The 24,170-nt window shown below is 42.9% G+C and overlaps 1 protein-coding gene across 20 annotated transcripts in view; it reads left to right on the top strand.

The window, feature by feature from the left end:
* Positions 1–24,170, top strand: part of IKZF1 (IKAROS family zinc finger 1) — a 103,017-nt gene that overhangs the window by 70,942 nt on the left and 7,905 nt on the right. For 6 of the 20 annotated variants that reach the window (XM_017956713.3, XM_021935782.2, XM_031665415.1 and 3 more), the window contains 4 exons: positions 2,249–2,509; positions 8,269–8,436; positions 13,380–13,505; positions 17,793–17,927. In XM_017956713.3, coding sequence (XP_017812202.1) covers positions 2,249–2,509; positions 8,269–8,436; positions 13,380–13,505; positions 17,793–17,927 — 690 coding nt within the window. The remainder of the gene's footprint in view (positions 1–2,248; positions 2,510–8,268; positions 8,437–13,379; positions 13,506–17,792; positions 17,928–24,170) is intronic. The other 14 variants (XM_021935785.2, XM_021935787.2, XM_009202956.4 and 11 more) reach the window with 9 other exon arrangements.

Consider the following 24,170-nt stretch of genomic DNA (forward strand, 5'->3'; position numbering starts at 1 on the left):
ATTTAGGGACTTGCACATCCACAGACCTTCAGGAGTCCCAGAACTGATGCACTGCAGTTACCAAGAGATGACTGTGTAAGTGGATGCTGGGGCCAGGCTGCCTGCAGTTACCTTCCAGCTCTGCCACTTGCCAGCTATGTGACCTTAGCAAATTGTTCAACCTCTCTGTGCCTCGGCTTCTTCAACTGTAAAATAGGATAATGATAGCACTTCCCTTATGGAGTTGTTGTGAAGGTTAAATAGCAGAGAGCAATTAATGTGCTGTCTGCCCAGCATGTGGTATTGGGGTTAGGTGGAAGACTATACTGGGATCACTGGGGGTGAGCCTCCACGTGCCATGCCCCAGCCACTGTCCTCAGCTAACTTCTCATCGGTCAGCCCTGTTAGGCTGCTGCTATAATAAATTCCATTTTCATGGATGAGGAAATCAAGGCACAGAGAAGTTACATGACTTGCCTAAGATCTCAGAGCTTTTAAATAGTGCAGCTAAGATTCCCGACCAGGTATTTTTATTTCAGTGTCTGAATTGTAGTTCTCTAAATCGAGAGGAACTCGCTGAAATAAAATAAGCTTGGAATGTTATTAACTAAGTTGGTTATTTAAAACAGTTGTTCTCAGTCCTCAGGATACGTTAGAATCTTTTGGAAGGTTCATTAAAACAGACTGCGGGCCTGCCCCAGAGTTCCTGAGCCAGCAGTTCTGGGGTGAGCCCGAGAGTCTGTGCTTCTAGTAAGTTCTCAGGTGATGCTGATGCTGCTTCTCCAGGGACCAAACTTTGAGAACCATTGATTGAAAATGTTGATCAAAAATTATGTAGTCTACGCTGAGCACAGTGGCCACACCTGTAATCTCAACACTTCGGGAGGCCAAGGCAGGTGGATCACTGAGCTCAGGAGTTCGAGACCAGCCTGGTCATCGTGGGAAGACCCATCTCTACAAAAAATACCAAAAACAAAAATGGCCGGATGTGGTGGTGCAAACCTTTAGTCACAACTACTAGGGAGGCTGAGGTGGGAGGATCACTTGAGCCCGGGAGACAGAGGCTACAGTGAGCCATCCCACTGCACTCCAGCCTGGGTGACAGAGCAAGACCCTGTCTCAAAAAAGAAATATTTAGTCTTGATTGTCATCTATCTCATCGATCATTTTACTTAGCAAAATTTACCTACCTACTCTTAATTAGTCTGTAAAAATGGTTGTTAAAATGATGCCTTTCAGTGTAACTACAAATTCTCTTAGTCATTGTAGTGTTGGATTCACCAGTGTATCATCAGTCAGTGTTTCTGATGTATGTAAATGAAATGTTTCCTACTTTTTTCAGGAAGAAAAATATTCAAATGACATAATTACCCTATGATGTGTGACTTAAAGGCAACAGTAATGCAGAGTCAATAGTGGTCATTGTATTCAAGACACTAAAAGTTCACCTCCCACCCTCCCCCCCGGCACACACACAAGCTTCTTTCTCTTTGGAAAAAAAAAAGCTCTTCCAGATATCAACATTCATAAACTATCCCAATTAACCCTTCAGTGAGTGGAAGAAGTGTAAGAAATGATTACCTCTTCTTTAGAACACAGGGTTTGTTTATGTTATTTAAGATAAACAGGAATTCAAATGGTCATGTACCGAAGAAACAGAAAGATCTTCCAGAAATCTGAAGGGGAACTGTGGTCAGAACTCTGAGCATTTTTATGTTTACTGAGTTTTGTCCCAAAGTTTATTAATGTTTACATGCCACAAGGAAAGGTAGCATCACAAGTAAGAGACATTTTCAGGCTTGTTAACCACTTATTAGGTATTTTGCCAAACAAGTTCTCACATCCTAGAGAGCTGGATTGTGTGACCCAGTACCCACCCTGTAGGGCAAGGTGCCCATCTGATGGGTAGGGTGTAGGAGTCGGCTTCAGACCACTCCTGACATGAACCTGCTTAAAATGGGGGCCCAACTCTAAAGTGGGAACTATGTAAATACCCTTCTAGTGCATTTTCAGACCCTCGCCAATGGGGCCTATGGAGAGGGCTGGCAGATCTCCCTGTGACCCCAGGTGCATCCCAAGGCCTGCCACCAAAGCCCTCTCAAGTCTGAATGCATGGCGAGTTCAGGCTGCTCTCCCCTTGGTATTTGCTAAGAACTTCTGTTTAGTAGCTCTCCACGCCTATTTGATTGTCTTTTTGCTGCTGTGTTGTTTTGTTGCATTTTTTTTTTTTGCAATGACACTGAGTGGCCTCCTGTATTGTTTCTTTCAGCCAGTAATGTTAAAGTAGAGACTCAGAGTGATGAAGAGAATGGGCGTGCCTGTGAAATGAATGGGGAAGAATGTGCGGAGGATTTACGAATGCTTGATGCCTCAGGAGAGAAAATGAATGGCTCCCACAGGGACCAAGGCAGCTCGGCTTTGTCAGGAGTTGGAGGCATTCGACTTCCTAACGGAAAACTAAAGTGTGATATCTGTGGGATCATTTGCATCGGGCCCAATGTGCTCATGGTTCACAAAAGAAGCCACACTGGTAAGGCCTGGCTCAGTTTTTCCTTTAGTGGCCTGGAGAAGGTGCATGGGGTTTGAAGGAAGAAAGCATCCTGTCTTCCTTGAGTGTTCTGAGCATGTTTCAAATTGACTGGTAGCTCAGTTGTTGCAAGCGATTGGTTCCAAGTGGTACCGAGTCATAGAGTCCTTATTCTGGTACGGCCTTGAAAAAGACTTATCAACATGTACCAATTCCACCCTATACATAAAACAAGGGGAAAGTGAACAGCATCACATGAGAGGCCTGGCGAGGGCCTGCTATTATAGTAACACATACTAAGTTGTCTCAGCTGAGCCCTTAGGGTACGTGTGCTAGTAATCACCCTCCACAAAACAGAAAATCCTGATACACCAAAATTTACTCCTCAAATTTTCCACTGAGAAACCATGAGTAAAATGTGTGTTTTAATGGTATTCAAACTAACAGGGTTTGATGTGTGGAAACAATAGTGAATGATGGAATAGCAGCAAAATTGAGTTTTCAGAAAGACCTCAGATGAGCTTTCAAATGATTTGCCCTCTACCAGGGGAGACTGAATCAGATGCTTCTGTTACCACTGGTTATCAGCTCAAATTCCTAAAGAACTTCATCCCAAATCCTCTGTCTTACTGAAAGGTTTACTGGAAGTATAAGAGAATGTCATGTTCTGTGTCCAGAAAGGAAAGAATACGGGCACCCTAGTGTCAGCGAGTTGTACTCAGGCTCACAGGATGCCCCCTCACCAGGGACGTGGAAACACGGCGAGCCCCAGCTGGCCTCGCTCTGCCAGTGTTTCTAATAGTCGGTCACGTTGATGGAAGTGTCACAGAGTTGTCCAACAGAACTGTCCAGTCACCACCACTCATGGTGCTGAAGGGTCTTAGAAGTAAAATATGAATGGCACACACTTATTTAACTGTCGGCAGGAGGTTTCTTATGAATTGAAGAGAAACTTTTCTTTGCATGGGAAGCTGTTCTAAAGTTGGGTAAAACACAATAGATCCACCACCTCTAGCAGCCACTGAAAGCTGGAACGTGAAACATAGAGACCCTAAGCCATCACTGCCTCTGAGCTGGCATCGTTAGGTCAGCATAAAGCTAGCGTCTCCCACTGCAAAACCCAAGGGGAAGAATTAGTTGAAAATCCTATTTTAAAGGCCTAGCAGATTCTATAAGATACCTCAGGAAAGTGATGACGATGACTTGACATCAGACCCTCGTGTGCTGCTTCCGTGCGGGCAAACAAAAATATGTTTATCAGAAATTAAGCAGAAATTAAGAAAATTTCGTGAGCCAAAAAAGCTATATTATCAGGAAATGCAGATATTTGTGGGGTTGTAATTTTTATATATGAATCAGGGCAGTTTCCAAACTGATCCATTCCATTTGTAGTATATCTGAAAAACTGTAAAAATAAGTTGATGTCAATAGATACCCATCTTCAATAAAAATTCAAATTCTAAAATTAAGCAAACTTTGCTTTTTCTAATGGCCCCTTTATCCTCAAATTACCCAGTGAAATAGACCAATCACACTCAGCCCTAAGTGAAGCAAGCGTCCACGAGAGTAGTCCCAGCCTCGCCTTTGTGATGAGGTGGAAGTTAACATGAAGGTAGGCTACCCTGTGATAGACACTTAACAGGATACTCCGAGACCCGTAGTAATACATCCCCGATGAGGAATAGACCTCACTAATGAATTACTTGCCTGTTAGTTCACGTAAAGCCTGACTGTACAGTGAAAATTCTCTTAAATAAATATTTGATTAGTGAGTCAAATTCTGGCATACTAAATTGCCAAAATACAATGACTGCCTGCCTTGATAAAAAGAATAATTATGTTTAATGAATAAACCTGCCAAGTACAGATATGCCAGGTGGCATCTGCTGTTTGTTGTTCACTTCTCCCAACAAATAGCAGCTAGGTGCCACCTGCACACCAATAAGCTGAGTTTTTCACTTACGGAACAAATAACTTTCAGAAGTCAATTTTATACTTTCTGTCTTGCCCTTTGTTAAAAACAAAAAAATACCCACACTTGAAGCAATGAACTTGTGAATTGTCTTCATCATGCATTTCCACTGCCTAAATATAGACAGTCCCAGATAGATACAAAATACCTGGTTTGGCCAGACTTGGTTTGAATAACTAGATATGCTAGAAAAGGTTTTCATTTTCCTGGGATCTGAGTGGAATATGTTACAAAAGCCATGCTTTCTGAATTCTGTATGCTTAAAATATTTCTAGAGCAGTGCTTCTCAAACTTGAAAGAGCATGTAAATCACCTGAGATCTTGTGAACATGCAACTCTGCTTCAGACCTGGGGGGAGGCCAGAGAGCAGGCATTCCTAACAAGCTCCCAGCACGTGGAGCACAGAGCTGCCTCAGGCGGCAGGGCAGTGCAGCTGAGCAGTGACAGAACAGGGCCGTTCGGAGGGCTCTTTATCTGTGGCAGACTGGTACTTGCACTGTGGCCATTGTTCCTCCTCCTGCCCGTGGCTGAGTCAGCTTCCCAGTCCCTTCCGGGATACACTGAGGGAATTCAGGGGCGGTCTCACCTCCACCCATATCCCCATGTTGGTTGAGTACCACTGGTGCCATTTTCTAATCAGCTCATGGGCACCAGCACGTCACTTCCCCTGTTGCGCAGCTCAGTTTTATATTTTTGACTCGGGTGTAATAGTAACATCTTCCCCACCAGTGTCTCAGGATTAGTGTGAGAACCAGAGGGGAGAGAGGTAGTAAGGAAGCAGGAAATGCAGGGTGCAAATACACCGCATTATTATTCTAAATGATGGGATTTTTAATAACAAAGACCAAGAAGATTGTCTGTGCCTACACAGTTCCCGTCTGTAAGATAAAAAGGTTCAGTCCCCGAGCTTCCTAAACACAGCACCCTAATGGCACTGCTCCTCCCAGGTATGGTTGCAGTAGACCTACGTCAGTTCTTGAAGTTCAAATGCATTTTTTTCACTTTCTTCTGATATGCCCTCAAATTCTAGGACGTAGGCATCCATGAAGACTTCCGTTTTTACCCGGTGAGGTTATTGGAGAGGGCTCAAACCTTCTTACAGAGGGTTCCTAAACTGGGAGATCTGTGGAGTCATTGGGATTAAAAATTAAATTTCCAATTCACGACATCAACGTCCTCATCCCAGTTAAATAAAAATAAATACAACCTTGGAGAAACTTGACCTACTCAGCTGCAATAGCTGTTGACCTGCACAAGGGAAATGATGGACCCCGGCCACGCAAGAACACACATGGCGTGGGCTGGGTTCTTGTGCCCCAGCTCCATGAACGTGTCTTCTTAGCTGCGGACCCCTCCAAAGGAAACTGCTTGAGTGGAGTGCTCGGTATTGTCACTCCTGGGAATGCTCTCTTAAGACCCCCATGCCTTGTGCTACATGTTCATCCCAGCAAAGGCACTCAGAAGCAAAAAAGGTTTACAATGAAATTTGTTTGTAGGCAGGTATTAGGACCCCAAGCACGGCAGGATCCAAGCGAACCCCTGCCTGCCTGCCTGCCTGCCTTCCTGCCTGCCTGCCTTCCTGCCTGCCTGCCCTGCTCTGCAGAAGGGCAATGTGTCTGCAGCAGTCTGCCCTTTCTGTCTGTGATGGACAGAGACCCTGGCTCTGCCTCCTGTTTTCCCTGTAGCCCTCCAGACCTGGGGAGAGACATGGGACTCCAGCACCTGCCCAGCATAGAAGGGGGTCTTTCCCAGGTGTAAGTGTAGGGCTGGATTCACGAACTTAGGGTCATACCACAAACACTGTTGTGTCACCAGGATGTCCTCACATCCTTACTGTGAGCATTTTTGTGGCATGAGCTTTCTCCTGAGAGGCCACCCTGTCCAAATGAGAGCTGTGGTTGGAGGCATGTCCATCTCACGCTGTCTGGGTCTCCCTGCACCAGCTCACTCTACTTTTCCTTTTTATCCTTTTGGAGTTAAATACACACAGTTATGCACAAGTGCACGGAAGGCTCAGAAGTGTTCCTAACAGATAATTAAATGATCTCTCTCCAGTGGAAACTCTCCTGGGCTATCTGGCTGCTAGCTGTTTTAGCCTCTTCATCTAGTATTGATTTTCATGCATGGGTTTGTAACTCAGACAGTATAGTTAGTTAGTTAGTCAGTTAGCTTGTTTCACCATCACCTTCCAACCTGCTTACATTTAAACTCCTTCTCTCTGCTTAGCTAATACAAATTTCTATAGGGATTTGGAGAAATACCAGATACCTCCTGGTTAGTATCAGGACCTCTCCATTGGCCTATAATTGAACATCACTGTAAATTAGTTTCAGCTTTTATAGTAGTGCCTCTAACCTGCCAGCTTAAAAAAAAAAGTGATGATAATCATGAAATTCAAGTGTCAATATAGACTTTTAAATCTAATCTGGTGTGGATGTTAATAGTGCCAGATATGCTTCTGTGTAATCATTTTTGAGAAGTGCTGTCTTCTTTACCATAATCATATTAATCAATCGGGAAATGGTTAAATAGACATTTTAATACATTGTTTTTTCCTGAGAAAAAAGTGACTCCAGGAAATATGTTGTTATGGTCTCTCAACACCAGGAATTGTGGTCACATAGGATTGTTCTTCTAAATAAAGCATTTGTTTTACAAAAGAGTTTCATGTCTACTTAAACATGACAAATTATCACTCTTTGAAGTGAGAGTTAAATGAAATGTTCCCTGATTTAGATTCCAAGACCTGTGACTACTCAGTAGGACAATAGTGTATTTCTTTTACTCAGATACCTGTTTATTCCTTTGTCAGCTCTGGAATGGAGACACAGGTGCTGCCACACAGAGCAGAGGGTCAGGTGTTTTCTTAGTCACAGTTGCAACAGTCCCACCCCGGAAAGAATTCCTTCATAACAACTGAATTGCACCTCTTAGAATACCTGTACTTAAAATATAATTTGTCTTCTATGGATATAGACAAATAATAGCTTAAATGTTTTAGGATTTGTAAAGAAAGAAAAAGCTAGAAATCTCAATGCAACTCTGACTTGTATGCCCTGCCATAGGGAGGTTTGGGACTTTTCTTTGGAAGATGGGGGACTTCCTTCACAGTTTCTTAACTTCTCATTTTATTCAATCTTTCTCCATCTCTCTCTCTCTTTCTCTCATCCTCACGCTCTCTGTCTGTCTCTCTCCTGATTTGCCTGCTTAGGGACAGACAGGTAATGGAGAAGAAATTGAAAGGGAAAATACAGGGAAAATGTAAATGAAAAGAAGTTATTATAACTGTTATAATGAAGTGCCTTTCATTTAAATATAAGAATGTAACGCTGAAATGAACTTGTGATCCTGAAATGCATTTTTAATGAGTTTCCTTTTTATTTTGCTGCTTCAGTGGCATATTTTAAAGACCCTTTGAAAAAAGCCACATTAAAAACCCCACCAAATGCCACAACACGCAAAATTGGATATTGGTTTATTCCAAAACTGCTGATCAGGAAGAGTGGCTCTTCATCACAAAATGTTGCAGTCACTTTATTTAAATGAGTTTGAATTTGCATTGTGATGTGCCATTCTGATTTAGGGGAAAAAAATTAGATTTTCAGATCAAATTGACCCAGCCAGTGAAGCGTTAAGGAGCTGGCAGGTTTAGTCTGAAAGCCTCGTGTTCTATCAAACCTGCAGCCGGTGGAAGTCACCAAGCCCCCGTGGGAAACAACTTTCTTGTAGCATCGTCCTCGTGTCCCCATGTTGAGTTTAGTTCTCACCAGCTCTCCTCTCTCGGTCCCAGGAGAACGGCCCTTCCAGTGCAATCAGTGCGGGGCCTCCTTCACCCAGAAGGGCAACCTGCTCCGGCACATCAAGCTGCATTCCGGGGAGAAGCCTTTCAAATGCCACCTCTGCAACTACGCCTGCCGCCGGAGGGACGCCCTCACTGGCCACCTGAGGACGCACTCCGGTAGGTCCCCTGGGCGCAGTCCGGGGCTGTCCGGGTGTCCCGGGACTCCTCCGCTCTGCCTGCATGGATCCCGGATTGTATCCTTGCTGGCTAACCCTGAGTACCCCCCAGCTCGCAGTCCTGCATTGGGTGTGGGCCGTCGCTTCTTTGACATTGCCCCATCCGCCCTCCCCATATTCTACTTTTCCCACTGCACCAGGGAGATTGGGCACAGGGAGCCCCATGCACACACACACACTCACACACGGAAGTCTCACCTTAGGTAGCATGTTTCAGAACAGGCATCCTCATCCCGTTTGTCAGGCTGGTGTGGTTTCCATAAAGGATTTTGCGGGAAGTGTTTTCACCAAGTGTACTGCTAAGACCCAAAACGTTTTCAAGTACAATTCTTTATGTTGTTAAGTCCCACTTTGGAGTGTTTTACACAGGTGTAATAGGATAGCTTTTTGGCAGAGCTGGTAGAGAAGGGTGATTTAGGGCACACCCACCCAGACTGAGCCCAGTGTGGCTCTCACACCAAAAACCAGCCAACACCACAGTTGCGGAGGCCAGTCTGGGGCTGTTACCAGATTTTAGACAGCAGCCTTTCTCTTTCAATTAGACAGATAAAGTACAACCCACATAGTCCGGAGTCTTGGCAAGATCATCATAGGCATAAATGCTTCATTATTCTCAAAACACTCCCAGCCTGTAAAGTCCAAATCCACTAAAGTTTGGTTAGATCCTCTGCCTCCTGAGAAATAGTCCTGGGTGTTTCATTATCCAGCAGTCCCATAATTCTACAGGGTAGAGGAAGAGAGGGCTCTTGGCCGGCATGTCATGGATCATGTTTGCCTACAGTGTGGTCTGTACAACATGACACGGCACAGGTCTCCTTCATACCGTCCAGTTGGGGGTATTTGCTGTAGCATACCGCATGAGGCTTTGGATGTGAAAGGTTGATGGCTTTTGTCCTTTCCCTCAAGGGGCCTCTTGCCCCAGCCAGCCACCAGCCAAGGCCCTTCTCCAAGCAGCAGGCTCTCTAAGCAGGTGCACTGGGGGATGGCAATGCCTCAGACCAGCTGCTCCTCACCTACCTGGGGTAGCAGGATAAGGAGGAGCCTCCCTCAGGGAGGCGGATGTGTGTTGTTTGTGGAAGGTCTGCAGCGGCCCAGGCCATCTCTTCCCAAATGTGATGCGTGTATTCAATGGTTGAGGGTTTTAGAAGCCGCTCATTACATCCATCTCTTTATCACACATTTACTGAGTGCCCCTGGTGCCCATTCTGCACAGAAGACCTCAGGTGCACACAAGGAAAGCACCAGTGTGTTACAGGAGGCATGACAGAGCGTCTGAGGGGACAGTGGGAGCATAAGGAAGGGGACAGTGGGTCCTGGGGTGGAAAGTCAGGAGAGACTTCCCATAGAAGGGAGGGGCCTCTGAAGTACGTGCTAGAAGGCGAGTGTCTGAGGTTTGCTTTAGAGAAGTTCTAAATGGGCCGGGCACGGTGGCTCACGCCTGTAATCCCAGCACTTTGGGAGGCCGAGGCGGGCGGATCACAAGGTCAGGAGATCGAGACCATGGTGAAACCCCGTCTCTACTAAAAATACAAAAAATTAGCCAGGCGCGGTGGCAGGTGCCTGTAGTCCCAGCTACTTGGGAGGCTGAGGCAGGAGAATGGCAGGAACCGGGGGGGCGGAGCTTGCGGTGAGCCGAGTTTGTCCAACAGCACCCAACCGGGGGGGAAAGGGGGAACCCCCCTCAAAAAAAAAAAAAAAAAAAGAGAAGTTCTAAATGAGTGTGTGAGTCGGCAATAATCCCAGAAAGGGGTGTGGCACCCATGTTGCCAAGAACTCAGTCTCTCTCCTGGCAGGTGACCCTTGTAGTAGCTCACCTAGTTGGCTGGAGACAAAAAAGAGAGGAGTCACAGAGGCCAGTGCATCACCTCCTCTCCATCCTGACCTCCTTCGTGGCGGTACATGTGGAGAAGGATCCCCACATGCTCTTCATCACAAAATTGTCATGATTTGGGTGATTTGACTTCCTAAAAATGTCCAAGAAAGGAGCTATACCAAGCTGAGGAGTTGCTTGCCCCAGAGGGCGGGCAGGTCAGCAGGTGGGCCATGGAGTGGGACACTTGCCTTGTTACAGAGGGACAGGGAGAACGGGTGGTTCGCCTGAGATGGGAAGACAGTAGCATGACCTGAGCATCTTTAAATGTTCACATGGGTGATGAGCATGTACGGTGGTCCCACCTGGAGACAAAGGTGGTACCTGGGCCTGACAGGCAAGGCCTGTGGAGGCCTCAGCTGAGAGGACTGTGCAGTCTGTGTGCCATGCTAACAAGTGATCTAGGAAGAAGCTTCACATCTGTTGTTTCTAAGGAGCCATGTAGACACGGACACAGTTGGCAGCAATATTGCCTTGGGTTAGTGGGAAGCACCGCTTCCCATGTCAGTGGAAAACACAAGCACTCATTCTTAGGTTGACACCAACCATAGGTCATCATCACTCCTAGATTACTCTCATTGCAATGGAATCTCTCATGCACATCAGTCCTTAAGAGCAGAGCTGCTCTCTTTCCTCTCTTGTTGTGGAGTTGGGACCATCTAGTAGAGTACTTTATGTTACTCTGGCTCCAGGCCTATGTATTTCATTTGAGGCATGATGGTATCCTACTCTAAGTACCACTGATCACTTGAGTAATTACAGAATGGTGGTAGACTTTGGACTGTGTATTTCTATTCTGGATCCATGGATAAGCCAGTGGAGAAAACCCATCATGGATGCAGGGCTGCTAGGGATCTGTCTGTCCGAAAATGCTGTAGAGACACACACTGCTCTTGGGGAAAAAAACAGCGATGATTTCTTCAACGTGATTTCACTGAAGTGAAATAAGGACTTTGGCCTTTGTCTGGCAAATTCAAATGTGGCCACACTCTACTCCATTGTGGAATGGTGACTCCCCTGTCCCATTAAAAACCAGGATCAACATCACAGCTTTCTCTAGCAACTGGTGGTAGCCTGAGGTCTTATGAACTAGCATGTTAGCAGGGAGAGAGTTAGGGAATTTGTCCCATGCTGACAGCAAGAGGGGACTGGGGGAGCTGGAGGGGTGGAGAAGTGATCTCCCTTCCTGCCTCATAGCTTCCTTTGGAAGTTGCAAGCTTAGAATTTCTTTCCCACAGAATATTGGGCTATGCTGCAAGAGACACTTGAGTTCAGTTGCTTACAGTGAACATAGTTCTTATGTTCCAAAGTTAAAATCAATCATATTTTCAGAAAAATGGGTATTCAGACACCATGTCATATATACAGGAAGCAATTTGATCATGGAATTTACTGAAGTTATAGCTTTTTCAGGAAAGGACATCGAGTGATTATCTATATCCTATTAATTTCTAAAAGCAATACTCAATAAAATGTGCAATTTTAGGCAAAATTCTGTGTTTCAACATTATTTCCTGATATTAGGGGTACATCACTTTATGTAGATAAATAAAGATCCTTTTCATTCTCTATTAAATGGTCCAGAAGTCAAATTTTGGCTTTCATGTTGGTCTTCTTCCTGTAGCTTCCGTTCACCTAGGAAAGAGATTCAACCAACATAATCTTTGACTAAACCATTGTACCACACGTTCTATTTGCATGCTCTTAATTTTTATACAATACTTTGAAATATGCTCAATAAAACAACATGAGAAAGAAGTAGAAGATTCTGCTATTAGGTTGGAAATTTATATTCCTTATATAAGTGATTAAAGATACTTTATTCAGTTTGTCTCTTAAAATGGTATCTACTGAAGTCCTTAAACTTAGGCATGATATGAATTCCTGACTAGTCTTTCTCTTTCCTAAAATATCACTCAGTAAAATCCAGAAAGGACTAAACCTCATTATACAGAACTGCACTGCCCAATACAGTAGCCACTAGCCACATGCAGTATTTTTAATTATAATAAGTTAAAACTAAACAAAATTAAAACTTCAGTCCTCAGTGGTACTAGCCACACTTTTTATGTCCAACAGCTACATGTTGCTGGTGGCTACCATATTGGACAGCACCAATAGAGAGCACTTCTATCATGATAGTAAGTTCTGTTGGACAAGGCTGATCTAGAAGCTACACCATCCTAAAGCTCTTTGGCAAGAAAGCAGAGCTTTTCCATAAGCTCTGTTTATGAACAATGTATTTTGTATTTTCTATGTATATGTATGTAAAAATACATATACATAGAAATATATGAAAATACATATACATATAAATATACATATACATAGAATAGAAATATATATACATAGAAAATACAAAATATTTTGTATTACATATACATATGCATGGAAAATACAAAATACTTTGTCTTACATAATACAAACATAAGATATATTTATATTATGTAAGAAAATACATTTGTGAAATAACACACTTATTTCATTCAAGCATATTTGTCCAGCATGGTTTCTTAGAGACCTCAAGTTACCCAGTTTAGCACCTGGAACTGAATTCACTCTGGCTATGGTAGATGTAGCACCAGCGTCAAGGCAGATCCGGCCCACAGCATAGACCGAGGCCTACTCTGGAAGCAAATCTGCGGACAATGTGGCCAACACACGGGCCTTCCTCATATCTCTGTCCAGTCGCTGGCATCCACATTATAACATGGCAGTGGCTCATTTTCTCCAGTTAAAGATTAGGCTTCCATGATTGAAGCAGGAGAGAATTTGGTAGTCAGTAGACAAACTAAGACAAAACAAGAATCGCATGAGTTCTTGGTACAATGAAAGAAACCCTTGGCCACCAACATTTTTGAATTCAGGAATTTTCATCAAGTCCATCACACTTTTAGCTCTCAAGGGTAGAATTTTTTTAAAACTTTTTTGGTAATAATTGTATTGCATGCATTTCCCTTACACATAAGGCTGGCATTTAATTGGGGTCTTGAACTCAATTGTGTTTTCTGCAGTTGGTAAACCTCACAAATGTGGATATTGTGGCCGAAGCTATAAACAGCGAAGCTCTTTAGAGGAACATAAAGAGCGCTGCCACAACTACTTGGAAAGCATGGGCCTTCCGGGCACACTGTACCCAGGTAAGCGCTGCTGCTCGGAGGCCAGCCTGGTGGGCTCTCCCCCCAGCATGGTGGGGAAGGAGGGCGCTCTGCATGCAGCCTTAGGAGCAGAGCCCTGGGCCTGCTTCCTGCCGGGGCTAGGAGGGAGGAAAGTTTTTGGCCAATAACATCACAGTTTCACCAGAAGCACATTGTGCTTTCTAGGTCCTCATCTGACCAGAGAGAGCTTGATTTTAAAACCCTTCCCACTTCCGATCGGGAGAAACTCCTAGGATAGCAGTGACCTTAAAAGTTTTGGGGTTGTTTTTTGGATGTTAGTGGTTTTAAAACAACAACAACAAAAAAACAAAAACAAAAAAAAAAAACAAAAAAAAACACCTCAAGTAGTGATTATTTCTTTGTAAACAAAATAAAATGTAAAATCTTGTTTTAAAACAATTTTTTAACGAAGTTTATCAAATAAGAACTTTCAGGCTGTGATTTTAAGCATCAGTTCAGACTGAGGGCAGGGTATCCACTCCTGCCTGAAGAGTGAGGTTGAAGTTTGTTGGAAGCCCCTGGTAGTTGATAGTATTGAGGTTGTCGAAGGATGAGAGGAAAAGTCACTTCTTTCTCAGGAGCTGTGATGCTCCGCTGTGTTGCATAACGAGATAGCACTTGATTCCAACCCCAGAGCCTGTAGAATAAATGATGTGGAGAGATTACCAAGGAAGGCTGGATTTACCTAGAGGAATGGCAGTGTTATAAAAGGTTCTTCCCTAATTTTTTAAGAGATAAACAATTTATAAAGAGATCATATAAAGCTAATCTCTTTCAAAACAGTATTCATTTATCACTGCTCCTGGAAAAGCCATCACTAGACTGTGAGGTCACAATTTAACGAATGGTGGAAAATTTATTAAGCCTCGTTCATTCACCTTTCGGACTTTAATAAATGGTTCAAAAGGGAAAATTCACCAGAGTACCCTCAGATTATTAGTGGCAGATGAGAGGCGGAGAAAAGAATGTTGGGAATGGCTAAAAATTGATTCCGATTAGTCTTGGCACGGAGAGGCAACATCTCACCTGACCAGAGCTCTGCAGCCAAACTGTTGTCTCCTTTGCCAGTCAGCCAGGGATCTGGGGCTCACAGGTGATTCCTCCAGGTCTCAGTTTTCTCCCTGTGAAATGGGAAGATATCATTAAATTATCATTTGGCTTCTTTCAAAATCTCAGGTCTAGAATGGAAAGGCATTGAAGGTGAGTGGAAGAGAAGAAACTGGATGTTAAAATAATAATAATGTAACAGTTATTAATTCACATGACCAGACCCCAGGGCAGAAGACTAATGGATGAGAAGATAATTATGTTCCTTTGAAATAAAATGTCAACACTCAAATATTGTATTTTTCTGTAAAAAATAAATGAACAGGTCTTGGAAGGAAGTGCTCCTAATGATGTAGTTTACATATTAATGCTTAATAAGCCATTTTATTTACTCAACAAATATTTACTGAGGACTTATAATCAATAATGCCAAACCCTATTGAATACAGGAATCTGATATGCACATAGAATTGAAAAGACAAAATGAACAAAAGAAACAGACAGTATATCATTTCTGTTTCCTCCACTGTTTTCATTACCAAAGAAACAAGCTACAGTACACGAGAGCTGCTTCCAGGGGAGCGGGAGAAGCAGCATTCATTTCACTGAGACCTGGGTTTGAGTTCTCTGTTTTTGAATGTGACCCAGAGCTCATCGCTTAAATGTGAGTGATGATTCGTGCCAGGCCACCCTCATAGCAGCGCTCTGAGAGAAACATAAGGGGGTGGATCCAGGTGTGAGCAAGAGCCTAGACATGTGTCAGGTACTTACCTAAACATGGATGTTTAGGTCACTGACATACTGATACCAGAGAAGAAGCTAATTCTTCTCTGTTAGTCTCTATATCAGTAAGGCTACATGCCAGTAATGTGTATTAAATATTACCTTGTGGTGAGTATCAATTTCACCCTAAAATGTTAATGTATTCCCTTTGGTGGTTAAGTTACTTGGACTACCATCGTGATGCCTCTGTGTCCCCTCACTCAGGAGGTATGAAAGCTTCTCTAAGGAAGGAGCAGTGGTCTGGTCTCAGTGTGGCAGCAGACAAAGCCAGGCTTGCACTTAATTCTGTTGAATTGCACTTAATTCTTTCTGTCTGGTATGGCCTCGAAAGGTGCAGAATGATCATAAATACCTTTCGACAGTCACCTTTGGTTTTTGCCCTTGCCAACACCTAGCACTTGTAGGTGCTGCTGGTTTAAGGAATTTGGAGTATTGAGGGCTTTGACAGAAGTCTTCCTGAACTGTGCTTGGGACCAGGAAGGCAGGCAGGGCAAGCTTGGTCATTTCAGCTGTGCTGTGCCTGGGTGGGTGGAACCTGTGCCTTCTGATGCATCTTTCCTCCTCTGTCCCCCTCTGAGAACCCCTTGTCTGTGCTCAGATGGATGGGCAAATAGTCTCTTCTCCAACCTCCCAAACCCCCTTAGATTGGGTGAATTCAGTAAAATCAAAGCCTCAATTAGGCGATATAGGAAAAGAGGAATTTTCTGAATATAATTTTCTTTAGTAAAAGGCTTTTGGTCACCTGTTATAATTTCTTAATGTCTTTATGGAAAAAATAAGTTTCTCTTGAGCCTTTGGTGCACAAACAGAATCACCAGCCCTTGGAGGTGCATGTATCTAATGACAGAGCAGCCCGTAACTCGCGAGCATCAGGCTCACTTGTTCCTTGCTGTGACTGCCTCTGGGGGTGGAGGCTTTTGGGAGGCCCTGCACCGTGGTGCAGAGGAAGACCCCTGACTTCTGGGAGTCCTGGGCAGGCCGTGGGCACGGCTTTGCAGAGAAAGATGGACATGTCAGGAAGCATATTAGCTTAATAGATGAAGTGTGTGACCAGTGGAACTGGGTTTTATGGATTTATCTTTATCTTGCATATAAATCAGGGTGTGGGCTATATATGTTTGCCCATTTAATAAAAAAAACACATATTTCAAATGTTAAAATATAAAATATACCAGCAACAATAGCCAATTTGAAATACATGTTTTCAAAGTAACATTCATAATATCAATGAAGACATAAAATACTTACAAATGAAGAAAACCAGCAAACCATACTGAGGCAAGAAAGAAAACATGGGAGATTGGAGAGGTAGAGAGGTCTGGATGCTGTCCATGTGCCTCTGCCCAAATTACCGTATCATTTCAACATAAAACTGGCTTGTAAATTTTACTGGAATCTGGTAACCATGTATCATAAAGTATCTGGATATATACATGAGATAATTGGCAACTTTTTAAAAGAAGAGTAATGTCAAGTGATGTATGAAAATGTAACTGAAATGGATGGAACTCTTTGAAGAATAGACAGATAAATCAATAATAGAGATGGATAACCTACCAAACACCCCGTGATAAATCAGCATGAAATAGCCAAGGCAGGAGGAAGCATAAGACAGGAATGGTATTGGAAGAATCGATCAGGCATTTAAGATAATCAGTTTATATTATCAACTCCTTATAGACTAGGATAAATTGCCGGGAAATGAAAGAGTTATATTTTTATACCTCCAACCACAATAACTAGATGTAAATATAGATCCAGCTATGCAGGATACAAAGTTGTATTTTCAATTTTGGAAAGGGATGACATAGAGCAATCAAGAGTGACTAGAAATGGCCCACACATCAACATTTGCCTTCATAATTTCTAAATTTTCTACAATAGTTGGGGTGCTTTGATTTTCAGGAGTTTGCTGTGTGCTCAGGGATAAGGGACTCTGGGTTTTTCTCCACATTGCCCAGATCTGCTGGAGGTTCTTGGGGGCCACATTTTTGTATCTCAGTTCACTGTGCTGGTCCATGAAGTCAGACATTAGGTCAGACAGTTCTTTGCATCTCAGAGGGCTGCTGTTAGAGACTGACGGACGTAGTGGATTTAGGAGTATTATGAAAAGTTCAAAGGACTTGTCAAAGGGACATCAATACTTAATCCCAGTCCAGTCTCTGGCGATGGTGGTAGTGTCTGTGCATTTGGACTTAAAGAGGATGATGCATGGTGAGCAGCTGTTGGAGGAAGAAGCATTTGCACGTAGCTGGTCGTTGGCATTGCTGTGGCTGCCTCTGCCTGTCTGGCAGTGTTGCTGGGAAGATTAGAATTAATCTCTAGGAAGGGCCTAGGTCTTGTAGGCACTTAACAAATGTCAGATTTAACATTGGAGCGACTGAACCCTTTAAATGTAAGCCTTTCTAAACTGGCCTCTCTAACTGTCTTTGACTTTAGTCATTAAAGAAGAAACTAATCACAGTGAAATGGCAGAAGACCTGTGCAAGATAGGATCAGAGAGATCTCTCGTGCTGGACAGACTAGCAAGTAACGTCGCCAAACGTAAGAGTTCTATGCCTCAGAAATTTCTTGGTAAGAGTTAAATGTTTGCTGTCTCTTAAAAAAAAAAACTATGTGGGTGTTTTAGTTGCAAGTAGAAATTAGTTGAGGGTAGAAGAAAGGGAAAAAAAATCTTAATTTTTCAAAAGCAAAAATTGATAAGCTTAACATTCCTTAAATATCTTAGAATTTTTTCCAATAAGTGTCTTAGAAATGACAAACCTCCCATCAGTTTTTCCTAGATGTGATTTTGCAGCATCTGGGGGTGCACTGTGATCTGCCTGTGGACATCGCTCCTAGGGGCGGCTGCACCAGCGTGCACAGGGTGGAGAGTTTGGGCCTGGCTTGGCTGGGGGACACCACACTGCAGGACACTTCAGGCCTGGCCGGCTTCTCAGAGCTTCAGATCCTCACTTTTCACATGAAGCTCTTAACTCTCCCCTTATGGGGGACTCTGAAGGGTTAATGGGAAGACTCATACAGTGACTGGCCCCTGAGAAGTGTCCAGTGAAGACAGGGCTTAGCTAGGATTGCTGTTTTGCCTAATGCTTTGCGTGATTTAAAAAAAAAAAAAAAGAAGAAGAAGAAGAAGAAGACCATCCTTCTCTCTAGGAGTAATGTCCAGAGTAGGTGATAGACGCATCAACACCACCATCCAGCCAGACGCTGCAGGGACGGCAAGCCAGGGTCCAAGTGGAAAGGCGGTAGGCTTGGGAACCAGCTCAGAGTCAATACACAGCCACTGCCACTCGCCAACTCTGTCACCTTAGTAAAATGGCTCTCCCCCTAGAGCCTTGGTTCCATGCTTTAGTATCCTCACAGGGTGTTTGTGAACATCCCATGACTCCGAGATTGTGAAAACATTTAGAAATCCTCGGGGCGAAGGTTAACTCTGTCCAGGAAAGAGGACCAGTAAAAGCTTCATGAGGCTGAGAGGCACCTTGGAAGAAGAATAGGGTTTCAGCACATTCTAGGTGTTGGAGGAATGGGGGAATCTAGGCAGATGTTTAAGATCAATGAGAAATCATGCTGACCACGAGGGCTGGAGTGGGGGCCTAAGGACATGACAGAGGAGCAGGGCATCTTCCCAAGCATAACTCAGGTGCCCTTGGGGAAGCAGGAAAAGCAAAGGTGTCCTAGGCAGCTGTGCCACAGGATGAATGGCTTCAGATACCAGGTGAGAGAAGAACCCTTCATTCAGTCAGCAGGAAAGAAGCATTGCCTTATTTTTCATGAGAGCGATGGCTAGGATAGTAAAGACATCAAGTACCAAAATATGACTGGAAAAGGGAGAGTGCAGAGGCAGTGGCAGCAGGCATGGAAAGAGGGGCTTGTGAAGGAGAAGGGCTGCCGTCAGAGGAACATAGGGCTGAAGGCAGGGATCGGGTGAGGGAAACCATGAGTCACACTGACTCCAGTAGAATAGTGTGCCCTTGATGAAAAGGGTAACACCAGGTTCTGGGAAAAGACAGGGTTCTGTTTTTGACGTGTTGATTTTCAAGGACTTCTGGTGTCTGTGACACATGGGGAAATTGTGGTGGGAGAGAGGTGGGGCCAGAACAGGGGCTGGTGAGGCCAAGGGTCCCAGAGGGCACCTGTTGACCTGCAGGATGACAGGAAGGGGGAAGGACAGAGGCAAGACCAAGTCCTGGGCACCAGCCTCCCTCTTGCAGCTTCAAACAGGGCTCCATTTTGACCTTTTGATTCACTAGAGATTTGTCATAGGGTGGGGGTTGAGAGGAGCAAGGGAGAGAAGGATTCAGTGTACATAAAGTGTGAAAGTCACTGGCTTAGCCAGTGGGGAGTTGTCCACATACACTTGAGCCTTTAGACCATGAGAACGAGGGAGGCCTTGCCATCCTGAATGGAGTAGGAGTGAGGTCCTGTGCTGAGCATAAGCTGTGGGATTCTAGCAGCACTGGGCACAGGGCCCAGCATCTGCTTGCAGGCCCCTGGGGTGGACACAGTGACAGAGAGATGGGTGGTGACTGGGATTTGGGCAGAGATAAAGCAGCGAGTGTGTGCAAGGGGAGTGAAGGGTTACTGCCCTTAAGAAGCAGGGACGGCATCCTCTGTCAGGTGAGGAGCCTGGAGAATGCTTTGGTGAATGAACATTTGCAGCCCCTTTTAGCTTTTGGAGACTTGAAACCAAATGAGAATTTCATCTGTGAAACTCTCCTGGAGCCACTCCCCAACCCCTACCCTTGTGAGACCACAATGTGGGCGTTGGCTTGAGATGCTTCTGTGTTAGTAGAAGAAATAAACAACACAGTGCTCTGATGAGGCAAGGCGAAGATGAAAAAGGAGTACCCAGGGGACGTAGTAGGAACAGTGGACGAGGGTAGCAGAAGAGGAGTTTGGAGCAAAAGACTCACAAGCAGCTGCATAATCTGTTGGTGATTGGCAGTTCATTTGTAAAAATGATGCCTCTTCCTGCCCTAAAATGCCTACCTTACCCCCGCTTCAACTTGATGAGATTTCCATCAGTCACTCCCAATGTGTCACGGCTTCTGCAGCCCTAAAATTAAGAGGTGAGTGAGTCTCTAAGGCCCCTCTCGGCTTCTTGGATGCTGAGTTTAGCCTTCATGTGAACGTGGAAAGAGAGTAGGAATACAGCTGTTCTCACACAAGCTGGCCCAATAGTGGTTCAGTTGGAAGAGCCCCATGCTTCAGAGTCAGCTCCAGCTAGGAGTGACTGGTGGCCTTGAGCGTGGTGCTGGGCTTAGTGTTGCCATCTGTGGGATGGGTGTGGGTCTGTTGCCCTGCCTCCTCCCAGAGCTGTCCTGAGGCTCAGAAGGGGTGATGGATGTGATGGTGCTCCCAACACTAGAAAGCATCTTAAGAATGTAAGACGATATGATTTTCATGATGACTATTGCTCAGAGTGGCATATAGTTTTGCTTTATTGATCCATAACCTATGATTAAAATTTTCTCCTTAAACTTTGACATGAGTGTGAATGAGTATTTGTTTTGCCAGCAACATTCCTCACCACTGGGGCCATTAAAGATTTCCCCCTCTGAGATCATCAAATACAGGTCAACAGGACTGATTAATCTAATTAGAAAAGGGCTTATATTAAATAGCAATGATAATTGTTGTTTTTAGTCTGTCTGGTGCTTGACTTGGGAACATTTTTGAAATAGAGAAAAACACAAAGAGGAAAACAACAATTACCAATATTTGTGCTACCCATTATAATTATGTAGGTATATTTTCTTCTTTTGTAAGAAAAAGAAACCCTGTTATATTGTTAAAATAACACGAAGTTAATATAAAGAATTTTAATGCAAAGATTAATGTTTTCAAATCACCACAAAGCCCAACATCCAGAAATTACCAATATTAAAAGTAGATAAGTAACATTCTAAATATCTTCTGATGCATATGTATGTGAGTGGATAGGCTGATGAACTAGGTGGATTGATGGATTGGTAAATATGAAATACTTTCATAAAGATTCCAACATATCATACATGCCTTAAATTCAAGAGGTGAAGAGAGACCCGAACAAAAGTGAAGTGGCTTATCTTAAATATCCTCTCACATAAAGGAATATTATTTTTAAAGGATCCTCTAAGATTAAAAATATGTATTATGAAAAACATTAAGAAATTTGAATTTTTTTAATCCAGTTGTTTCAAGTTAAGCAGTATTTACTGGCTCACTGCTTTGAAAAATAAGGACAGTATTCCAGTTCACATTCAGTGTTCCAGTGTTCACATTATCTTATTATTTTTACATTGTCCAGCTTTGTAATATTCACACTCTATTCTGTAATCATAATTCATAGTAGTTTATTTATTACTAACGCTATTTAAATAGATTCAAAGATCAGACCCTACCCTTTTATTCTTATTTCTGTTTATTTTGATTAATCTCTTAATTGATTGGACTTTACATTCAAGCAACTTTTTTAAAAAAGGTTTCTATAGATGTTCCATTTCTATCACTGTATTGTGTTTGAGGATGTTGGCCTGTTGCCTTCGTATTTGATGAGCATTTTGACAGAGTCTATGATCTTGGGCCACTCTTTCTTTTTCTCCCTTGAGAACTTTTTAGATTTTGCTGATGGCCCTTCTTGTTGAATGTTGCTGTGGAAACATCAAGTCTAGTATAACTGTTTCTTCTTCAAGGTGATTTGCATTTTATTCCTGAATGCCTGAGGGTTCTTTCCTTAACCTTGAAGTTAAATACCCTAATTAGGATGTATCTTGGTCTATTCATTCTGAATAAAAAATACCTGCCATTTAATCTAGAAAGTCCCTTTTTTTTCTCTCTTTATTTCTGGGAAATTCTCTTTTATATAAATATGTTTTGTTCCATCTATTGTGATCTCTGTTGAGGGATACCAGTTGTCCATATGTTAGATAATTTGTCTTCCATATCTGTTAACAGTTCTTTAAGTTTTTTGTTTATTTCTCTGTCTATTTTTACATTTACTCACTGTTCTCTTGTGGTTTTCCTCTGTCAGTAATTTAATTTTTAGTAGTTCCTGTTCTATTACTAACTCTATTTAAATAGATTTAAGGATCAGACCCTGCCCTTTTATTCTTATTTCTATTTTGATTAATCTCTTAATTGATTGGACGTTACATTCAAGCAACTTTTTTTTAAAAGTTTCTATAAATGTTCTGTTTCTATAATTGTATTGTGTTTGAGGATGTATTTTTAATCCATGCATTAATTCTGTAATAATATTATTTTGCTCCTTGTCTTGTCTCCTGAGATCCGAAATCTCTTTCTTCCTCTTATTCTGTTGCTTTTGTATTTTATTTTGAATATTTTTAAAATTGATTCCATGTTATGAAGCAGTTATGAGGCATTTCCTCTCTTCTTGGAATTAAGGATTTTTTCCCCTAGGAGGGACTCGATGGTCTGTGTTTTACTTCCTTTCTTTCCCTGTATTTCTAGAAAATATTTTCTTAGTAACCCTGACATTTCTTTTCGTCTTGCTTATTCTGCTTGGTCTGATATAGCTTGATTGACATTTCAGCCTTCTTCCCACTGCATTTTTTTTTCCTGTGAGAGCTATTGAGTTTTCTGAATCCTGAAAGAATGACAAAGATGGGGTTGGAGGAGTCTGGTGAGGCAAAGTGCAGCCTTTGTTAAAATACTTTTCCTTTGCTCTCTCTCCCTCATCTGAAATTTAGTTACATACCCTAAGCCATCAGCACTGTACCTACTTAGGGAATGCTTTCATCCCCACAGGAGATTCTCTGGGGCTTCGAGCCATCTTCCTCTTCAGTGTAGACCACAGAGGACTTTGCTTCTGTCCCAGGGAGCCTGCAGGGGCTCACTTCTCCATGGTCATCTGATTCTTGTCAGCCAAGGTTTCAACTGCTTTTCTGATCAGAACAGGGAAAATATACCTATTTGAATCATGTCTTTATAGATATGAGGATATGAGGGAAAATGCTGAGGTTATTCTTGACTCACACCTAAAGATTTGGAAATGAGATGAGCAGCGAAGCTTTGCCCGACATCTCATTCCAGAATTTCTAGTCTTTGAGTGTGTGTCTGTGTGTACTCACACACACCATAATGAAATACATATTATATATAATTATGTTTATATATAATATTCTATGACTATACATGACCTGTTCCTTTAGCTGATTGCTGTTGGTGAAATTTAGAGGTTTTTATTTTTCTTGTTTCATTGGGTATTAAGGAAGAGAAATTCTATGGTAATTTTCATGTGCCACAGTAATCTGACATATATGTTGATTTTTTTCCTACACCCATTTGTTGTGATACCAAGTTTGAAAATAACAGATTTCAGGGTTGCTTGGGAAACCACACAACCATGCCTTGGGGAGAGACAGGATGATTAGGTGGGAAAGCACCCTTTTGGTGGGGCTGTAAAGACTTCTATATTTAGCAAAATTGGCTACAAAGTCCATTCCCCTCCGTTTCTTGCGTTTCTTGATGTGATTTGGTAGAGGGATAGACTTGGATACAAACTAGAATGGATTCATTCTGTTCTGGAGTTAGTGTAACAAGACATTTAGCTGCTCGACACAAAAACAGAAACAAAAAATTTGTGTGGTTTCAGTAATGCTATACAATTACTTTTTCTGACCTTTAATGGAGAGAAACACCACTTCCTTGGTCCCTACCATCAGCTTCATAGGGGTTTCATCCTGTTCTGTTTCTGGAAGGGCGTAACTGGCCATGCACAAGTTTTCTTTCTGTAATCAGAGTATATGTCACTTCTGACCACCAGTAGATGAAAACAAACAGAAACTAGGCTATTATATGATACATACCCAT

Source organism: Papio anubis, chromosome 4, assembly GCF_008728515.1.
Source record: "Papio anubis isolate 15944 chromosome 4, Panubis1.0, whole genome shotgun sequence".
Classification (NCBI taxonomy): domain Eukaryota; kingdom Metazoa; phylum Chordata; class Mammalia; order Primates; family Cercopithecidae; genus Papio; species Papio anubis.